At 43.9% G+C, this 19,957-nt stretch overlaps 1 protein-coding gene across 1 annotated transcript in view; it reads left to right on the top strand.

Annotated features, from left to right (window-relative positions):
* Window positions 1-19,957, top strand: part of Nsf (N-ethylmaleimide sensitive factor, vesicle fusing ATPase) — a 139,816-nt gene that overhangs the window by 93,183 nt on the left and 26,676 nt on the right. The window contains exons 13-15 of the mRNA XM_051158845.1: window positions 5,511-5,606; window positions 7,296-7,452; window positions 10,672-10,805. Of these exons, the coding sequence (XP_051014802.1) occupies window positions 5,511-5,606; window positions 7,296-7,452; window positions 10,672-10,805 (387 nt within the window). The remainder of the gene's footprint in view (window positions 1-5,510; window positions 5,607-7,295; window positions 7,453-10,671; window positions 10,806-19,957) is intronic.

Below are 19,957 nucleotides of genomic sequence, written 5' to 3'. Positions count from 1 at the left end.
GAACAGTCAGTGCTCTTAACCTCTGAGCCATCTCTCCAGCCCCAATAGGTGTATTCTTAATCAAAATGATTTCCCTGCATGACTGCAGTAACTCTTACACCTCATTTCCCCAGTGTTAATAAGGGGCAGTGGGATGACTCAGTTGGCAAAGGTGCTTGCTGCCAAGCCTGACAACCTGAGTTCTAGCCCACCTTGTAGAAGGAGAGAAGTAATTCCTCCATGTACATAGTGTCATGCATTACCACTGCAAAAATAAAAAATAAAAATTTTGTTTGTTTGTTATTAGAAACAGAGTTTCTCTGTGTGGCCCAGGCTGTCCTGGAACTCACTCTGTAGACCAGGCTGGCCTCAAACTCAGTGATCCTCCTGCCTCTGCCTCCCAAGTGCTAGAATTAAAGGTGTGTGCCACCACCACCCAGAATACTAGTAATAAATTTAAGAAATGAAGTTTAAAAGTTGGTTAGAATTTTAAAATACAGTATTCAGCAGTTCATTATGATATTCTGTCTTCAGGACACACACAAAAAAGTAAGTTTTATTTCTATTTCGTTTTCAAAACATTTGGGTCAAAGCAAAGGTTGAGCAAGGTCAACAAGACGAGTCTTCCAGTTGGACAGTGGTTTTAGATTTTCTGAAACGAGGGAAATCAAGCCATGACTTACCTGATTGTTGTATTGAACCCTTGTATTTGGTCAGCTAAAACTCATGTGACATTTGGTTGTTGAGAGGAATTTCTGCTTCAGGAAGAGAAGATTCATAAGCTAACTTTCCTCCGTGGTCTGTTAAAAGGGACAAGTTGAGGGTACGTGCATGCGCATCTTCCAAGTTGAGCGCACGCACATACGCACCTTCCACCTGGCCCAACTCTTCTGAGCTGTGCTGGTGAACTTCAATAAAATTACTTCTTTTCATAAAGTCATTCTCCCCTTAATTTCAGAGGAATGACAAGAGCCTGGAAAGGTCAGGTCTAGAAGGTTATGAAGCGTAAGGGTGACCACTTGATATTTGCTGGTGTTGAAATACGAGCTTATGAGTTTGTGTCTACTCTGGAAGGCGTCGCTGTTTCTGCATTGATTAGCTGACACAAATAAAATGTAGAAAATAGCTTATTAACTCAACTAAAGAAGGAAAAGGGGCCTTTAAATGAGTAGAAGTTCAGATTTGTTGACTTTTTAAAGTAAAAGTGTATTACTGTTGATAAAATAGTAGCTGTTAGCTCGGGGAAAAAATCCAACATTCAGCTCAGAAAAATTCAACATTAATTTTAATGAACAAGAAGAAGTAATTTAACAGTAGAATAGTGTTTACAGTTAAGTAACTTAAAAAATTCTGGGAGTGCCTGAGAACAGTGCATTCCTCTCCCCCTACTCCTAGCCCTGCCATTTGAACGCATTTAGAGCTTTCTGTTGTTGACACAGCGTCTTCTGGGTAGCCCAAGCATCTTCACTGTATAGTCCAGGCTGGCCTAGAACTCTCTCCTCCTGCCCCAGCCTCCCATGGCTGCCCATGTAAGCTACAATGTTTGACTTAATTTTTTTTTTATTATAATTGACATGTAACAAATTAGCCATACTTGTAGGCTAGATTTTAGCACGCAGTGTGTAATGAGTGAATTAGGGTAGCTGACACACCTATGCTGTCCAGCAGTCACACTTCTTGGTTTGGGGACAGTCAGAATCTCTGCATTAGCAGTTTTGAAATAAGCACTAACTGTTGCCAGCCTTGGTAAACACCCTCACCATCCCCTCACACCCAAAGCCTCTGGTAGCCTGTTGGCTTTGTGTTTTCAGGCAAGGTCTCAGTAGACCAGGCTGGCCTCACACTCTAGAGCCTCCTGCCTCAGGCTCCTTAGTGGCTAGGCCGAGGGGTACTGCTCTTAGGAAGAGCTGACGGATAGCTTCTGGGGCCCTGTTGGTGCACAAGAGAGGGTTCTCAGAAAAGCAAGCCTTCCAGCTTCCTGTTGGAGATGGGAACTCTTCCTCCTACACAGGTACTTACTCCAGGGCCCTTGCTAGCGCCTACCCCATGCAGTTTAGGCTTTTGGCATCCGAGACTAATATCAAGAAACCTTTTTTATTTATAAAGCCACTCTGCCTCAGGTTTGAGGCTTTAAGGGTGCCAGATATATAGGGAACACGAGAAAAGCTCAAACAGCTCCTTCCCCCTATTCCCTTCCCCCTCTTTAGAGTTAGTCAGTATTTGGAATATACCTTTGTTTTTGCTTTCTCCACAGTTGTATTCATAGACACACATACTTTATAAAAAGGGACTTAAGCATAACTGTACTGAGATTCGTATTGTTCATTTTCCTACTTTTTTTTTTTTTTTAGTAATTTATTTTTTATTATATGTGCATTGACATTTTGTCTGAATGTGTATTTGTGTGGGGGTGTCGGATCCTTTCCAACTGGAGTTACAGACAACTGTGAACTGCCATGTGGGTGCTGGGAACTGAACCCAGGTCCGCTGGCAGAGCAGCCAGCGCTCTTAACTGCTGAGTCATCTCTCTAGCCTGCAAGGTTCCTACTTTATTTTGTACCGATGTGCAGTAGTCTATAATACTACCACATAAAATACAAGATAGAAAATATAAACTAGACAGACAGGACATGGTAGTGAATTTCTGTAGAAGAGTAAGACAGAAAAGTTAAGTGGGTGGTAGTGGTGGTGGTGACGCTGGCATTGGCCGCCTTTATTCCCGGCATTTGGGAGGCAGAGGCAGGCAGATCTGAGTACTAGGCCAGCCTGGTCTATAGAGTAAGTTCCAGGACAGCCAGGAGCTACACAGAGAAACCCTGTCTCAAAGAAACAAACAAACAAAAACCAAAACAAAACCAAAAAATCCAACAACAACAAAAAGAAGTCCACTCGGGGTCAGGAACTTGAGACCAGCCTGTACAAGCCACAAGGCCAAGGAACAGGCACATTTTTTTTCATGCTTTATTTTTAGGTTTTTTTTGGGTACTCAATAAATGTAGTGAATGGAAGCACTAATTATTTAACATTATATAAATTCTGGTGGTGGCTATTTCAAAATGCTGTTGGAACGGTGCTTGCCTATACCCCCTTATGTAATCAGAGGGCCATTTTCTAGGGTGACTATCTGGATGTGTCGGTGACTACCAGTTTTGTCCTCTCCTGGTTTCTAGTGCTGCCAGGGAGAGCTATCACGGCAGGTCTGCTCCTGGTTCACAGGCTTGTTTGTGTTTCTCAGAAAGGCTCTGGGACTTTTCATCTTTGATGTTCAGTGGGTTTGCACCCGTGTGTCTAGACAGACTGGATTTCTCTCTATTGATCCCAATCAGCACTCACTGAACTGAAAGACACACCTTTCTTCAGTTGTGGAAAGTCTCCCTCCCCTTTATTGTTTCTTCTGGACTAATGAGTCTCGGTCCCCGGTTTCTGAGACTTTAAGGGAAGATTTTCTATGCTTTTTCATCTTTCTTGCGGCTCTCGTTTGTTGGGATTTAGGACGAAAAAGGAAATAAATACATGTGTTCTGTTTGCCAATCTTGATCCAATTTCCTGACATAGTTCCTTTTATCCCTCAAGGCTGAATTTTTCTTTTTAAATGTCTCTTTTTTGGTTTCAGCAGTCTGTCCCTAAAGGAGCATGACTCATATTTTGTAATATCAATAGAAGGTTGATAAGTGTCTCACATAGTTTTGTTTTATAGTCACTGTTTTGGTTTTTTTTAAGATGCTTTAAAAAAAAAAAAGGCTACGATATCGATTTAAAAATGATGAAGCTCTCTTCGTGCTATTGGGAGTGAGCCCAGTCCCATTAAAAAAAGAAGTGTGTTGCTATCGTAATCACTCATCAGGTCCAGGCAGCTCCAAGTGCTGAGTGAAGCCGCGTGCTCCTCCAGATGTGCCAGTGTCAGCTCCAGGTGCGCTGAGCAGTGTTGGGAGCTGGCACGCAGATTCTTGAGGACACGTCCAAGTTTTAGGTTATTAGTCTCCTGAAGTAACTCACGGATCTTAAACTCAGCTCAGTGCCAGGGGTCATCTGTGCGCTTTCTAACACTAGAGGCACCTGGACCCCAGCCCTACCCCCCCCCCATGGAACTGTTCAATGTCCTGCACAGTGGGGCTGGCATCTGCATGTCAGGGAAAGACTCTAGAAGGCATCCTGATGTGCAGCCAAGGCTGAACACCATTGTCCCATGAGCATCTCTTAGTTGTGTTAGATAGTTGTAACCTTAACCATTGTAACTGTACATTTTATTGATATTAAATTCATTCATAGAGTGCATCCACAGCTTCCACTCAGAGTCAGAACTCTTTTTCATCTTGTGAGTCTGAAACTTTGTTTCCATTTAAAAAGTAACCCTCTACCCCCCCAATCTCCTCCACATGGCAGGGTTACCACGGCTCTACTTTCTGTAGGACCTTGAGGATCCTAAAGATGTCATTCAAATGGAGCTACACAGTGTTTGTCCTTTTGTGACTGGCTTGCCTCCATTAGCACAGTGTCGTCAGGGTCGCCCATGTTGTAGGATGTCCAGATTTCCTTCTTTCTAAGGTTGAATAGTACTCCACTGGGTGGCCACAGCATGCCAGCATGTCTGTTCTCCTGCTGGTGGGCACGAGGGCTGCTCCCTTGCCTTCACTGCCTTGTTCTATGTACCTGAGGGCATGGCTGTAAAATGTCTAAGACCCAGTTTCTGCTCTCCAGGCTATGTATCAAAGGAGATGCCATTAGAACAGCAGGCATCACTCAGAGCGCTCTCTCTCTCTCTCTCTCCTCTCTCCTCTCTCCTCTCTCCTCTCTCCTCTCTGTCCTCTCTCTCTCTCTCTTTCAACAGGGTTTCTCTGTGTACCCTTGGCTGGCTGTCCTGGAACTCACTCTGTGGACCATACTGGCCTTGAACTTAGAGATCTGCCTGCCTCTGCCTCCCCAGTGCTCTGATTAAAGGTGTGCACCTTTAATCTCAGTCCTAGTTTTCTTTCTGTGAGAGCTTTTTGCATTTTACATTCCTACCAACAGCCCAAGGGCTCCATTCCTTGCCATCTCTTATTTTCTGATTTTTTTTTTTGATGTGTTTGTTTGTTTGTTTATTATCTAGTCGTAGCTACCCTTGGAATATGAGGTGAAATTTCGTTGTGTTGTGAAACGGGGTGTTGATATGTATCCTATACTGGCCTTGAACTTGTCACCTTCTTGCCTTAGCCCACTTTTTGTAGTTCTCTAAGAATTAGTGATGTCAGCCATTGTTTCATGTGCTGTTGGACATTCACCACATGTCTGGAAAAGCTCTAGAGGACATTGACGTTTGGTCAAGGTCAGACACCGCAGTCTCCATACCTTGGAGAAATGTCTGTTCAAGTTCCTAGTTTTCGTTGGGTTTCAAAGGTCTTATATATTCTAGCTATTAATCCCTTTAGCATATATGACTTGCACATATCTGAGAATTTTGTACGTGAAAATATTTTTTTTACTCTTCTATCCTTAGGCAGGAATGCTGCCAAGTTTTCATAATCTTTGTGGTTTGCTCTGTTTCTTCTCAGGCCAGTACGAAAGTGGAAGTAGACATGGAGAAAGCGGAGAGCCTGCAGGTGACAAGAGGGGACTTCCTGGCATCTCTGGAGAACGATATCAAACCTGTGAGTGTGTATGCTGTGTGGGGTGTGCCCCCACAGAGTGGAGACTGCTCCTGTCAGAGTGGGAAAGCACCGTTCTACCTCGTGACGTAGGGCCTGTCACCCATAGTTTCACAACAGGAGAGACACATCTGAGGAACACGGACTGCTGGGTCTTGACCAATATTTACCTAAGTACCTCCTGTGGTAGAGAGCTTATGGCCTTCTGAAGCATCTCGTTCAGTTTTGAGACTGTTTATTTCTTAGTTCTTGTTTTGTTTTGTTTTGTTTTTTCAAGACAGGGTTTCTCTGTGTAGCCTTGGCTGTCCTGGACTCACTTGTAGTCTAGGCTGGACTCGAACTCACAAAGATCCACCTTCCTTGCCTCTCGAGTGCTGGGATTAAAGTCATGCGCCACCACGCCTGGCTCTTAGTTCTTCATATTGAACTTGAGGTGGATTTATAGGTCTCTGCAGAACCTCAAGCCACAGAAACCTGAATTCAACCCTTCTTTTCCATGTCACAGTGACTGTAACATTGAAACCGAACCCTTGAGAGCTGGAGAGATGGCCCAGTGGTTGAGTGTGCACTGCTCTCCAAGAGTCCTGAGTTCAGTTCCCAGCACGTACCTAGAAGTTCACAACTCCCTGTGATCCAGCCCAGGGGTTCCAAAGCCCTCTTCTGGCTCCAAGGGCATGGCATGCACATGGCATGTGCGCACACTTACATGCATGTGCACACATGACATACATGTGGATAAATAATAAAACGAATTTTGAAAAAGAAAAGCAAATGCACACTGGTGTCCTGCCACCTCTCACCCCCTGCTTCCCCAGATCCCCAGAGCATCCTAGTTCAAGCTCCAGCGTCAGGTTCCTCCAATGGCTGCTGCTTCTATGACTCCTAACCATCCTACAAACCTTTGGGGGAAATGATAGATTTTCTTAATATGTACTAGAATCAGTCATGATTAGAGCATGGGAAATGTAGTGTAAAGTCATCAGCTCATCTTATAAAATAACCACTCACACTTGAGTCACCATTGTTTGGAATTCAATGTGAGTCTAATAAAAATTCTTGGAAAGCCTGGTTTTTAGAGACATATATATGGGAGTGTTGTGTAGCTAGTTTTTGTTTTTTTTTTTCTTTTTGTCCTTTTGAAGTTTTTTTCTTTATCATAGAAAATGATGGGTTACATTGTGATATCTTCAAACACGTACATTATTTGGAGCTTTTTATAGTTCTTAAATGAACCTCAGGTACATGGAATTATATTAATATTATTATTATTTTTTTTTATCTTATTTTTGGTTTTTTGAGATAGGGTTTTTCTGTGTAGCCTTGGCTGTCCTGGACTCACTCTGTAGACCAGGCTGGCCTCGAACTCAGAGATCCAGCCTCTGCCTCCATGGTGCAGAGGGACTTACATGGGCGACCTGCACTCCCTGCCACTGTGCTGCTCCTCCTCCCTCAGCTTGGTTCTTCTCCAAAGTCTCCATGGAGTTATGTCCGATTCTATTGCCAGTTTTTATCCAACTTGTTGGGTAATGAGGCAGATGCTTGTTTCTTGGTCAGAAATCACTTAATTCAAAATGCCTGTGAAGAGAACATGGTAAAGAATGGGTTATGGGACCCAAACAACACAGTGAGAGCAGGCATTTTAGTTTCAATACTAATAACTGAAGCGCTTTAAACTGCCCTCTACCTCAATAGGCCTTTGGCACGAACCAAGAGGATTATGCGAGTTACATTATGAATGGAATCATCAAGTGGGGCGACCCCGTGACCCGAGTTCTGGATGACGGAGAGCTGCTGGTCCAGCAGACTAAAAACAGTGACCGTACCCCACTGGTTAGCGTCCTTCTGGAAGGTAAGAAGAATGATGTGATGCCCTTAAAGGTTTAAAAAATTCAGGAAAGGCAGCATTTGTTTGTAAAAGCTATTTAGTACATTTCTATAAAGTAAATGGTTTTCAGTTCTAAACTTTGTTCATGCTCAGCAAATAATATCCTCTCCTGTGTGCCAATATTAGTACAGATTAAAATGGGGGACATGTAGAATGTCACAGACAAATGACAGCAACTAGTTTTCTTATATTTCTCTAGTACTTAATAGATTGATACTGCATAACTCAGTGCAGGCACTATTGATGTGTGGATGCAAAGACATTCAAGCATCAGCCTCGTATTAGAAAAGACTTGTAATGAAATCCCCCTGGACAGTGGTAGTGCACACCTTTAATCCTAGCACTGGGAAGCAGAGGCAGGCGGATCTCTGAGTTTGAGGCCAGCCTGGTGTACAGAGGGAGTTCCAAGACAGCCAGTACCACACAGAGAAACCCTGTCTTCTTTTTTTTTTTTAAGATTTTAGTTATTTATTTTATATATATATATGAGTGCTCTGTCTGCATGTGCACCTGTCCACCGGAAGAAGGCTTTAGAGGGTATAGATGGTTATGAGCCACCATGTGGTTGCTGGGAATTGAACTCAGGACCTCTGGAAGAGCAGACAGTGTTCTTAACCACTAAGCCATCTCTCCAGCCCCCAAGAGAAACCCTGTCTTGAAGACCAAAACCAAGCCGGGCGTGGTGGCACATGCCTTTAATCCCAGCACTTGGGAGGCCAAGGCTACACAGAGAAACCCTGTCTCGGGGAAAAAAAGGGGGGGAGTGAGGGGGGGGAGAAAAACCAAAACCAAACAAACAAAATTCCTAACTTTAACATGCACATATAAAGGTGTGTGTGTGCACACGCGTGCCAGTCACTGCCCACGAATGTTAGGAAGAGCTAGAGGTGATGTTTAATTCAGGCCTTGAAGGATGAGTTCAGATTTTAGCAAGTAGACAAAGGGAAGGACATCCCAGTCACAACCAGTTAGCTTAATATTAGTGTGACAGCAGCGAAGTTCAGGGAGGCCAGATGCCTGGGGAGCCAGGAGGTCTAGGGTGAAGGCTTCTAAGAGAAGCTTATTGAGCCAAGAGCCAAGGGATAAGCAGAAAATGGCCAGGCAGAAGAATTGAGAAAGGTATTCTATGACGAGAGACCAGCATGTGACCAACCCTTCGTCAGGAAAGACTCAGAAACAGAAAATCAGCGAAGCAAGGATTGAAGAAGTTACTGTTAGTCCTTCTCATGCGCTGCCTCATCCGACCCTCACCTCAGGCCTGTGAGTGTAGATGCTGCTGCTGCTGTCGTCGTCATCGTCGTCGTCATCGTCATCGTCATGATGACGATGATGACGATTAGTTTTTCTTAGATGGCTGTCCTGGAACTCTGTCTGTACACCAGGTGGGCCTCAATCTGCCTGCCTCTGCCTCCCAAATGCCCACCAATACATACAGTTTCTATCTCTATGACACAGGGAAGCAGAAGCTTGTCAAAACTGGTTAGATTAAATACTGGCAGGGGCCTGGAGAGCTGGCTCAGTAGTTAAAAGAGGGTTTTCTGCTTTCGTAGGCAACTCGAGTTCAGTTCCCAGCCCTGTTTCAGACTGCTCACATCAGCCTGTAACTCCAGCTCCAGGGTATCTGACACCCTCTTCTGACACGCATGTGTGAGCAGACACACAGAGACACATGCAACACACATGGGCTGTTAAAAGAAAATAAATCTTTTAAAAATAAAAAAGATAAGTATGGACAGAGTTGTCAAGCAGGATTCCCAGTCAGGTAAATGAGGCTGTTTATCAGAGAACACCAGCAGAGAAACAGATTTTTAGGAAGAAAGATCATGAATTTACTTTTGAGCCGTTAAATTCCAGGTTCCTGTAGGATAATGAGATTAGAAATGTCAACTAGCTCATTTGATTTGCAGGTCTGAAGCTCTCAGAATCAGCCCGGCTGCCCTAGACCGGGATCTGCCCTAGCAGTAACCGGCGTGGATACAGTCTTTTAAAGAAAGGGTGTGGATGAAATACAGACAGGACCTGGAACTTTTATCTGACTTGTTAAGAGTTCAGGACTAAATAGAGCCGGGAAAAAAATGACAAGAGCCACTAAGCAAGAATAGTGGTGGGGAGGAGGGAGAGAGCACGCTGTCAAGACAGCCAAGAAAGGTGCTTCGGGACAGAGGACTTGCATCAAATGCCCCACAAAAAAAACCTGCGTGGAGTTTGGTGACCTTGATGGGAGCCTGACCAGTGTGGGTGGAAGCGCTACAGTTGGGTGAGAGATGAAGACTAGAGTAGCCAGGGAGATATTTAGGGAAATTCTACTTTAAAAGATAAAAGAGGCAGGTGGATCGCTGTGAGTTCGAGGCCAGCCTGGTCTACAAAGCAAGTGCAGGACAGCCAAGGCTGCACAGAGAGACCCTTTTGAGAGAGAGAGAGAGAGAGAGAGAGAACATGAAAAGGGCTTGGGTTTTTTAAATCAGATTTTCAGATCAGCAAAACATCTTTCTTTATTTATTTATTTATTTTTTATTCAGCAAAACATTTAAATGTCATTGGAAATGTGGCAAGGGAGAGAGGAACTGTCACTAATGTCCCATTCCAGAGAGGGTGGCAAGGAAGAATTGACTGGTTATGGCTGGGGGGAGGGCCGTGTCTTCCAGGACACAGGACAGGAGTGTCTAAGTGCTGGTGACGTTATGGATCTGATTGCCTCTGTGAGATTGTATGAGTCTTCAGCCTTCTAGCCTTATGACACATTTGCTCCTAATAAAGCAGTTTTCCCCTGCACCCATATCAGCTCCTAAAACAAAAAAACAAAACAAAAAAAAAACTGTATATTTTGTTACCAAAAGAAAAATAAATTGAGAGAACTAATGATGCGCATACAGATATGCATTTGGATACATTTTCTTTTCAGAAGCAAAATCCGTGTGTTCTTGCCTTAGTCGGAGGGTTGGAAGATTAAGGGTATGTGAGAAAGCGTGAAGGCATGCATTTCACCATACTTTTGAGAAATGCTAATCAGTTCATTAAGCTTAGTTGCTAATAAATAAAAGGGAACATGTCTGCTGTGAAACTGTCAGGAAATGCTAATGAGCAACTAGTTGAGACCTCAGTACCGCGTGGATAAAAGTTTAAACTTGTTTGATTCCCTGCGCTCCGGCTGGCTTTTTTTCCTCCGCCTGTCTTTTTCTGCAGGCCCTCCTCACAGCGGGAAGACCGCCCTGGCTGCAAAGATCGCAGAGGAGTCCAACTTCCCGTTCATCAAGATCTGCTCCCCTGATAAGATGATCGGCTTCTCCGAGACAGCCAAGTGCCAGGCAATGAAGAAGGTATCTAGACTTGGGTTTTCATGTTTCTTTCAATCTCAGATGAGTATGTGGAGGATGGACGGGCATCCATGTACCCATGTGGACATGCAAAGCCATGGCAACCTGTTCTCAAATGGAACTGGTTATCAGCTGAATTTGAGAGCAGACGGCAACTATTTCAGATTCTAAAACTTTGTTTTGTTGTTTTGTTGGTTTTCAAGACAGGGTTTCTCTGTGTAGCCCTGGCTGTCCTGGAACTCGCTCTGTAGACCAGGCTGGCCTCAAATTCACAGAGATCCACCTGTCTCTGCCTCCCAAGTGCTGGGATTAAAGGCGTGTGCCACCATGCCCGACTGGATTCTAAAACTTTGTAATGCATTTTGTTGAGATTTTCTTTGCTTTCCAAATTTTATTATCTTAGTACATATCAACATTAATTTTCACTCTTTTGTTTGTTTGTTTTTTCGAGACAGGGCTTCTCTGTGTAGCCTTGACCTGGACTTGCTTTGTAGACCAGACTGGCCTCGAACTCACAGCAATTCTCCTGCCTCTGCCTCCCGAGTGCTGAGATTGCAGGTGTGTGCTGCCACACCCAGCTTAGTTTTCTCTTCTTATCTGTATCAGGTTGATTTAAGAAAGATCGCTTACGAGAGTGGAGCAAATTCTTTTACATTTTACATTTAGTTCTTTATCAGTGTACAAAGCCAAACTGTTCTGGCTCAATTGACTATAGTTTGGGAAAGAACAGAGATTAAAATATCTAGTGTAGCTTTTCCCAAGAACCCCTACGGTTGAGTTATCATGTGATAAAGAGGAGGCTCCTTCAACTTAGCGCCCTCCTCACACTTCTCCCTTTCTCTAAGCGTTTGTCACCTTCTGATTCTGTCACTCAGAGCCTTTAGTGGAGTTAGAGGGACACACAGCAGAGTCGGCATCATCTGGTCCAGCTCACTGGCATCCAGGCAGGTACCAAGTAAGACTCCTGTGATAGCAGCTGACTGTGCTGGGAAAAAGTCAGTGATGAAAGCGCACTGGCTGTTCTTTTCACTCGGTAGCCCGCATTGATGTTGACACTCTTAATTTTGCGTACCCTTTGTTGCTCTTTAGATTTGTTTGAGTGAGCAAGGCACATGCCCGGCCTATTTTGCCTCCAAAGGCAGCCCTCAAGCTACCAGCGTTGAAACGTTGGAATCTGAACTTCACACTTAGGGAAAAGCTGGTTATATGCACATATCTGCACTGCCTTAAACCATCCACTCCTATGCCTGTTCAGAGCTAGTAATCTGTGCACAGGGCAAATGACTCCATTGCTTGCCAGCGGCTGCCAGCTCCTACCTCAGAAGTGCTGTGAGATGTGGGTGGTTGGTCCTTGTTTTTTATAAAGTTTTTAAAAAGTACTTTAGGCTTCTGCAGATGAAAGCCACCCTGTGAGTGTGAGATAGTATCATTTATATTATTTTAATCTCTTGCAAATTGACTTGAGGTGGGGGGAAGGTAATATGCGCTGATTTTAGAGGCTTAAATGGTTAAATTAATGACTTAATAACTTATGATTTAATCTTTAAATTGCTGAAGCCTTTCAAGGTAGAGTTTTAGATGAGCAGAAAGCTAAGGAATATAAAGCTAAGAGTCCGTACCAGCTTAGTCACAACCATTCTGACTCATGACTCACTCTCGGGCTCATCCATGCACTTTTAAAATTAAAAATAACATGAAAACAAAAACCTGCTGCAGCAGATTAGTAATAGCTCCACATTAGACTTCTGGTTTTCCCTGGAGTCAGGGGAAACATAAACTAAACTGTAACTCTGCTTCAGAACGGAGAGAATAGTGGAGCGGGGCTGCCTTAAAAACATCATGTTAGATACACTGTAGTGCTTGGGCAGCGTGCAGTTCACACTGTCTCTTAATGGCAGGCCGGCTAATGCCTGGGGGCTCAGACTAGTGCAAGTGCTCTAGGCCCCCCAGGTTGATTTTGACAAAGAAGTGTAAACGTCATCACAAATAATTCTGAAAACAAAATGTTTCTTCCCTTTAAGCATTCTCTCCATGTAGCTTTTCTTAATAACAAACATAATAGAGAAAATACAAAAATGAGAGACTAAAAAAGTAAAATAATCTGTATTTGCTCTTGTCATTTGAGGGCCAGCCTGATCTACATAGAGTTCCAGGCCAGCCTGTTCTACATAGTGAGATCTTGTCTCAAAAAAAGAAAACCCTACATAGACAAAGGCGGCGAGGTAACCGCAGCTTACCTCAGCATTGCTAGTGGTGGAGTACTATCCTTTTAAATGGTTCCCTCTGGGAAGTTCAACTGAGAGCGCACTGCAGGTGCAGAGAACCCAAATTCAATTCCCACATCCAGCCACTCACAATGGCCCTGTAACCCCTGTTCCACCCTTAGGAGGACCCGAGGCATCTGTCCTCCACACACACTCATGTACCCAGGTACATACCCATAATTTTAAAGTAATAAAAATAGTTTAAAATCACCTTTGTTTTAGGTTTTTCTATATTTTATTCACCATTATAAATAGTGTTCTGTAGAATTACCAAACTAAAGACATCACTGCCCCCACGTTTTCATTAGATTTTTCTTAGGTTGACTAACACCACGCAACAAGTACTTGGGTTTTGAATCAAATAGAGCTGAGCTTGAATCACGTCTCTGTCCCCTTGAGTAAATTATTTCCCTAAAAGCCTAAACAGCATAGTATGTTAGTTTAAGCCTCTGTGTTTTCTCCGTAATAAGGAGGGTAGTGCTTGTTTAGAGCATGCCAGTACATACTGCATCCCAGCACTCAGAAGGCCGAAGAAGAAGGAGAATTGCCACAAAGACGTAGTGTGATGCTTAAATGAGACAGTAAAATGGTAACCCTGGGGCAGAACGTGTACTTAGTTAAGTGTGGTGGGCAATTCTACTTATTATTGTACAGGTATCTGCTTATTTCTTTAGGATAAATCTTCAGGGTTTAGATTGCTAATATTCATTGATCCTTTTTTTTATAAAGATTTTTCTGAGATTATAATAAAATCAAACCACTTTCCCCTTTTCTTATCTTCGTCTAGCCCTTCCTAGACACACCCTGTGCTCTCTCGAATTCAGGGCTTTGTTACCTGTGTGTGCACATGTGCATGTATTCCTATATATTGCTAAATAAATAAGCAACCTACTCAGTGCGTATAATGTAACGCGTACGTGCATTTTCCAGGACTGACCGTGTAGTTTTGGATAACCCACTGGTGTGCTCTTCAGCGTTCCTGCCTTGCCTGTAGCCCTTCGTCCAGGCCCTGGGAGCTTCCCCTGCGCGTTAGCATGTCTATTTGTGTCCTTCTTCTTGCGTTAGCGTGTCTATTTGTGTCCTTCTTCTTCGGGCCATGTTTAGGTAGCCATGCTGGTGAGACTTGATAGGTTTAGCTTTTCAGATATTTTTAGGAGACATATTCTCACAGGAAGAAATCAAAGCAAAATCTTTGTGAAAGTTTTCCATGTATTGCTGTCAAACCTTTTATGTAAAGATGCTACTGATTTTACATGGCCTGTTCCTTCAGAAAGTTGTGCTAACTTACACCTAAAATTTTTGAAAAAAAGCAGGTGATGGTGGCAGCACATGCCTTTAATCCCAGTACTCATGAGTCGGCCAGCCTGGTCTACAGAGTGAGTTCCAGGACAGTCAAAGCTACACAGAGAAACCTTGTCTCCAAAAAAAAAAAAAAAAAAAGGATTTCTTTGGATTTTTTTGCCCCAACTTAATGTTATTAAATCTTTCTTTTCCAATTTGTTAGGTAAAAGGTTGGCATTTAATTATTTATTCAGCTACATTTAGTGACTCTGGTAGAATATCTGTTTAGCACACACAAGTCCTGGTGCTCCATCTCTAGCAGTGTGTGTGTGTGTGTGTGTGTGTGTGTGTCCTGATATTTTATAATTACAATAGTTTATGAGCTCAGAAATAACATGTCTTAATTTTCTTGAACAGGAGTGGTCTGAATTAGTTCATTCGACATCTTTATCACCGTTTTATTACTTGGACCAGAAGCAGATAGTTTTTATGAGGAAAAAGGGCCATAATTACACTATTGCTTTTCCCCAAAAATGAATGCAAAAATACATGAAAATAGTTTATTCCCAACTAATTTAAAATTCACCTGTACTTCTGTTATCTTCTTCAGTAAATCCTTTAGTGGCGCACGCCTTTAATCCCAGCACTAGGGAGGCGGAGGCAGAGGCAGGAGTTTCTCTGTGAGTTCGAGGCCAGCCTGGTCTACAAAGTGAATCCAGGATAGCCAGGGCTACACAGAGAAACCCTATCTCGAAAATAGATAGATGGGTAGGTAGATAGATAAATAAATCCGTTCTACATGGATAAACTCAGCACTGCCCAAGTATTTGTGAAGCGTTATCCACTCGTTCCGGGTGGGGAGAGGGAGTGCCATGTGCTCCACTAAGATATATAGAATATTTACAGATGTTTCTTCTTTCTTTCTTTCTTTCTTTCTTTCTTTCTTTTTTCCCCCTATTTTATGTTTGCTTCTTGAACCTTATTCTATTTTAAAATTTTAATTTTTTTCATCCATTTTTTGCATCTACACTGCAAAAATCTATCTTGCTGGCTGTTAATGACATTAAATGAACAGAACAAAACAATAGAACTTGATTTTAGCCAACTACCTAACCAGGATGCTTCTGAGTCCACACTCAGTACCACGATAAAACACACAAGCCAAACATCACTAAATTTTTTAAAAAACGAAATTAAATAAACACACTTGCAGTTTACGGAACCTCTGTTAATAGCATGATATTTCTTATTTCCAAAGGTCTGAAAATGAACAGAAGAAATTTTCCTTCCCACTAGCTTTGCGAGGAAGAACTAATCTGCTGTGGATACCCTGCTGTAAAGCCACTGCACACTAGTCTGCGCAGAACAGTCCCGCTGCCTAATCCCCCTCTTTCTATGCTTTAGTCCGTACAAAGAGCAAAGCTGGAGACAGGATCTTCTGGCAGCAGTTACTAAGCAACAGAATCCGGCCGTTTTGGGTTGACATCCTAATATATCACGGAGCTGATTCAGGGAAGTCTGAGCATACACGAGTTGAGCAGTGTGGGTGCTCCAGAAGTGACTGAGAGTGGCCGGCCCCGGGCTGGTGGGTGAGCACAGTCTCTTGGCCAGCATGGAAAGGAGGGGCAGGGCTTTGAGACCACGTGGCCTTTAGCTGGCAGAGCACACCCTCTCTGTGGATCACGATAGTGAAAAATGTAAGACTTTCCCCCTGAAAAGCGGGGAGAACAAATAAGGGGTTTTAAGGTCAATCCAAGAAGCTTAGTGCTTTGCCGAAGCTTGAGGTCCGCTTCCTGTGCAGCCTTGCCGAGAGACAGCTGACGCTTGCTTGGTCTGCTCCCAAATGATTTTTAGAGACCAGAGATTATTACTGATAGTGCCAATTTAAACTTACTCATTTACGTTTTTATATGCTACCAGATATGATTAGCGTGTGCTTCCCACTAATTGCTGACAGATTTACTGCATTAAGGATTTTCTAAGCCATTAGCTTCCTCCTGTCATTAGATTTCTGCTAGCTGGGCTGAGGTGCTTCACGCCAACTACTCCAAACTTGAAGTGAGCCCTTCCAGTCTCCGAAAGAGAGAGCTTAGCTTCACTTACTTAAGAGCACTAAAGAGGTTATAGAAAATGAAGGCTAGAAGCTCCTTAGAGCACACTTTGCTGCGGCTTGTGACTCTGAAAGGCTGGGATTAACATGGAGCTAATAATGCCGGGCACCCTCCCTGGAGCGTTCTCAGCCTGAGAAGCAGCTGCTGCTCCGCCTCTCCTCACAGGTGGCTCTAGCTTGTCTGAAGAGGCTAAGGCTGGGTGAGCCCTGTGCCTTGAGCACTTGCCCTGCCCCCTACCCAGCCTGCCCTAGTCCCTGCTCCTCCAGGACGCTCTCCAGGAGCCCAGGTCACCTGTGGTCTGGTTGTCTCATCTGACCCTCAGGACTGTGTTGTCACTACTCCTGCCTTTACAAACAGGAGAGGTGGTGCAGCGTGTTTAACGGTGCCGGCTCTCCATGTCCGCAGCCAGGGATAGACCCTGGGAATCTGTTTTCTGGAGATTATCTTCATCCTTTGGAGCAGGTCTCATCAGTTCCACGCCATCCCAGGCTGCCCAGGCCTTCTTCAGGCTTCCCACCTGATTTGCTTAGACCCGTCATTTCACCTGCTCTCCAGGACACTCCCTGATGACTCCAGAATGATGTGCATTCCTTAGGTTATTTGTTTGTTTGTTTGTTTTGGAGTTTGTGCAGATCCTAGCTGCAGCTGTAACCCACCTTGCTGCTCCCAGCGGGTGGTACCATATTTGATCTAGAGCAGGCACCGTGCCGCTCCCGTGTGCTGTTACTTGATGACAAGCTGTGTCTGGCATTCTAACTGGGGCAGTTTGCACGGTTTCTTTTTTTCTTTTTTTTTCTTTCTGTCTTTTCTTCGAAATACCTCACCTTCGTTTTGAATTGATTTGCATAAAATTAGAGTAGAACTTTCCATCTCAGCATGCAAATATCTCATTAGACTTAGGCTGGCAGCTAATCTCCTGCGCTTGCCTGTCAAGTCTGAGTCTCAACTCAGGGACCACTCTGCTGGGGCCCAGGCCAGGAAGGAGTTTCTGAGAAGGCTATACATACATCATGGATGCAGGGGACGAGGGAAGACCTCATGTTAGACCAGTGACCAGATAAAGAAGGGCCTATGAACGCAGGAGCAAAGGGGGTATGTGTGCACATTCAGGTTGGAGCAGAGGAGTTAACTAACCAAGTTGCAACTGGTCTTGGCCTCTGTCATGATGAGTACATTGCTGAGAGAGCTAGCTATGCATGCTCCTCTGTAGCATTCGCCACACTGAACACCGTTTACTTTGAAAAATATAAAAGCACAAAACACTTTCTATTAAGTGAATACCACTGGTATTTTTCTTCTAAAGTGTTCCAAGTAGCCTATAGAATGAACTGTGAGGTCCCTAAGTTGTTTCCACTACATGAAACAAAACAATCTATTTTTTTTTTTAAGATTTATTTATTCATTACTATGTATACAATGCTCTGCCTTCAGGTACACCTATAGGCCAGAAGAGGACATCAGATCACATTGTAGATGGTTGTGAACCACCATGTGGTTGCTGGGAATTGAACTCAGGACCTCTGGAAGAACAGGTGGTGCTCTTAACCACTGAGCCATCTCTCCAGCCCAAAAACAATCTATTTTTGTATATATATATTTTTTTCTTTTGAGAGGGTCTCATATAAACTAGGCTAGCCTCAGACTTTCTGATGTAGCTGAAACTAGCCTAGATCAGAGCTTGCTTTCTCCAGCTCCCAGGTGCTGGGATTACAGGCGGGCACCGTCACACCAGGCCCACAGATGTCCAGCATTTGCTGTAATGAGTTTGCTCTGTAAGTTACATGTTACACTGAGAAGGGGAAAGTGTGATTGAGGGAGAGTGGAGAGCTGCAGCAGCCAGCCAGGCCCTGGCGCCCCCGGTTTCTGTCACTCTAATCTATGATTTCAGAGCCTGAGTAATGGAATTAGATGCCTGCCCCTGAACTCTTAGTAGCTCTCTGAAAAATGTTTTGCAGAGCACAGTGTAGTGGTTAGTGATGCCCCAAGTTCATGCGATGTGACAATGGCTTTGATACAATCCAGACTTCAGAAAGAGCAAAGAACCGCCGCTACCAGGCCTTTCCATGGTCTTGAACTCACTAACTCAAAGCCAAAAGTAACCATCAAGAAACAACACCTCGTCGTGAAATCTTCTCTTCCTAGGATGCGGTGTGCTCACTTCCCCGTTCAGACAGTATCAACATCTGTTCCCAAGAGGAGAGTCTTTGGCCCCTGCTTCCCCCACATCTCCAAGCTCGCCCCTTACTCAGTCCATCTCTGCCCCACAGGTCTCTGCAGTGTCTGCTCACTTCTCTGTACATTCACCACCCACACTGTCTCTCACTGGACAGACCTCAGCCTCAAACTCTAACTCTCCTCTTCTCTCTGCTTTTCTGTACGTTAGCCTGGAAAATGCTCCTAAAGTGTAAAACCGGCATCTCAGCTCATTGCTTAAAACTATAGTGGCTTTTCAAAAAAAAATTGCCTTGATAGTAATTTCAGCTCACAGAAAAAGTTAAGCTCCTCCAGCACAAACTGGGCATGGTGGTACACATCTTTAATCCAGGCAAAGGAAATTGGATCTCTGAGTTTGAGGCCAGCCTGGTTTACATAGCAAGTTCCAGGACAGCCAGGCTACCCTGTTTATATCTCTGTTTTGTTTCTTTTTTTTTTTTTTCTTTTTTCTTTTTTCTTTTCTTTTTCTTTTTCTTTTTTTTTTTAAGTTTTTTTGTGACAGGGATTCCCTTTGTAGCCTTGGCTGTCCTGGACTTGCTTTGTAGGCCAGGCTGGCCTCGAACTCACAGTGATCCACTTGCCTCTGCTTCCCAAGTGCTGGGATTAAAGGGGTGCACCACCACCACCCAGCCTGTGATAGGAATTTAAAAACATTTGTTGACTGAAACGGCTGAGTGAGTATGGTGGTAACCCTTGCCACTGTGTCGCCCTTTAGTACCGTGTTCTTCCTCTCCCACTGTTTCCCGAAGCCTCCTCATCCAGGCCTGATTCCACCTGCCATGGTCCTGAGAGCATTTCCTCAGCGTGACTTCGGTTGGGCCTCTCCAGCTACCTACTAATAGTCCTGCCTACATCGTTTAAAAAGCATAAGTTTAAATTTATTGTTGTTGTTGCTTGAGACAGGGTTTCTCTGTGTGGCCTTGGCTGTCCTGGAACTCGCTCTGTAGACCAGGCTGGCCTTGAAATCACAGCGACCCACCTGCCTCTGCCTCCTGAGTGCTGCAATTGAAGGTGTGCACCACCTTTAAATTTATTATTTAACAAACACTTGTTACTGTTCTGGTCCAGCGGTTTATTAATTGATATGAGGATCTAGAGATAATGAAACAGTATTTGCTTTCTGGGTTTTGTTTTGTTTTGTTGTTTTGTTTTTTTTTTGAGACAGGGTTTCTCTGTGTAGCCTTCGGTACCCTGGACTCCCTTTGTAGACCAGGCTAGCCTTGAACTCACAGCAATCCACCTGCCTCTGCCTCCCAAGTGCTGGGGTTAAAGGCGTGAGCCACCA

Source organism: Acomys russatus, chromosome 16 (assembly GCF_903995435.1).
Source record: "Acomys russatus chromosome 16, mAcoRus1.1, whole genome shotgun sequence".
Classification (NCBI taxonomy): Eukaryota; Metazoa; Chordata; class Mammalia; order Rodentia; family Muridae; genus Acomys; species Acomys russatus.
This window is presented reverse-complemented; position numbering and strand designations above follow the sequence as displayed.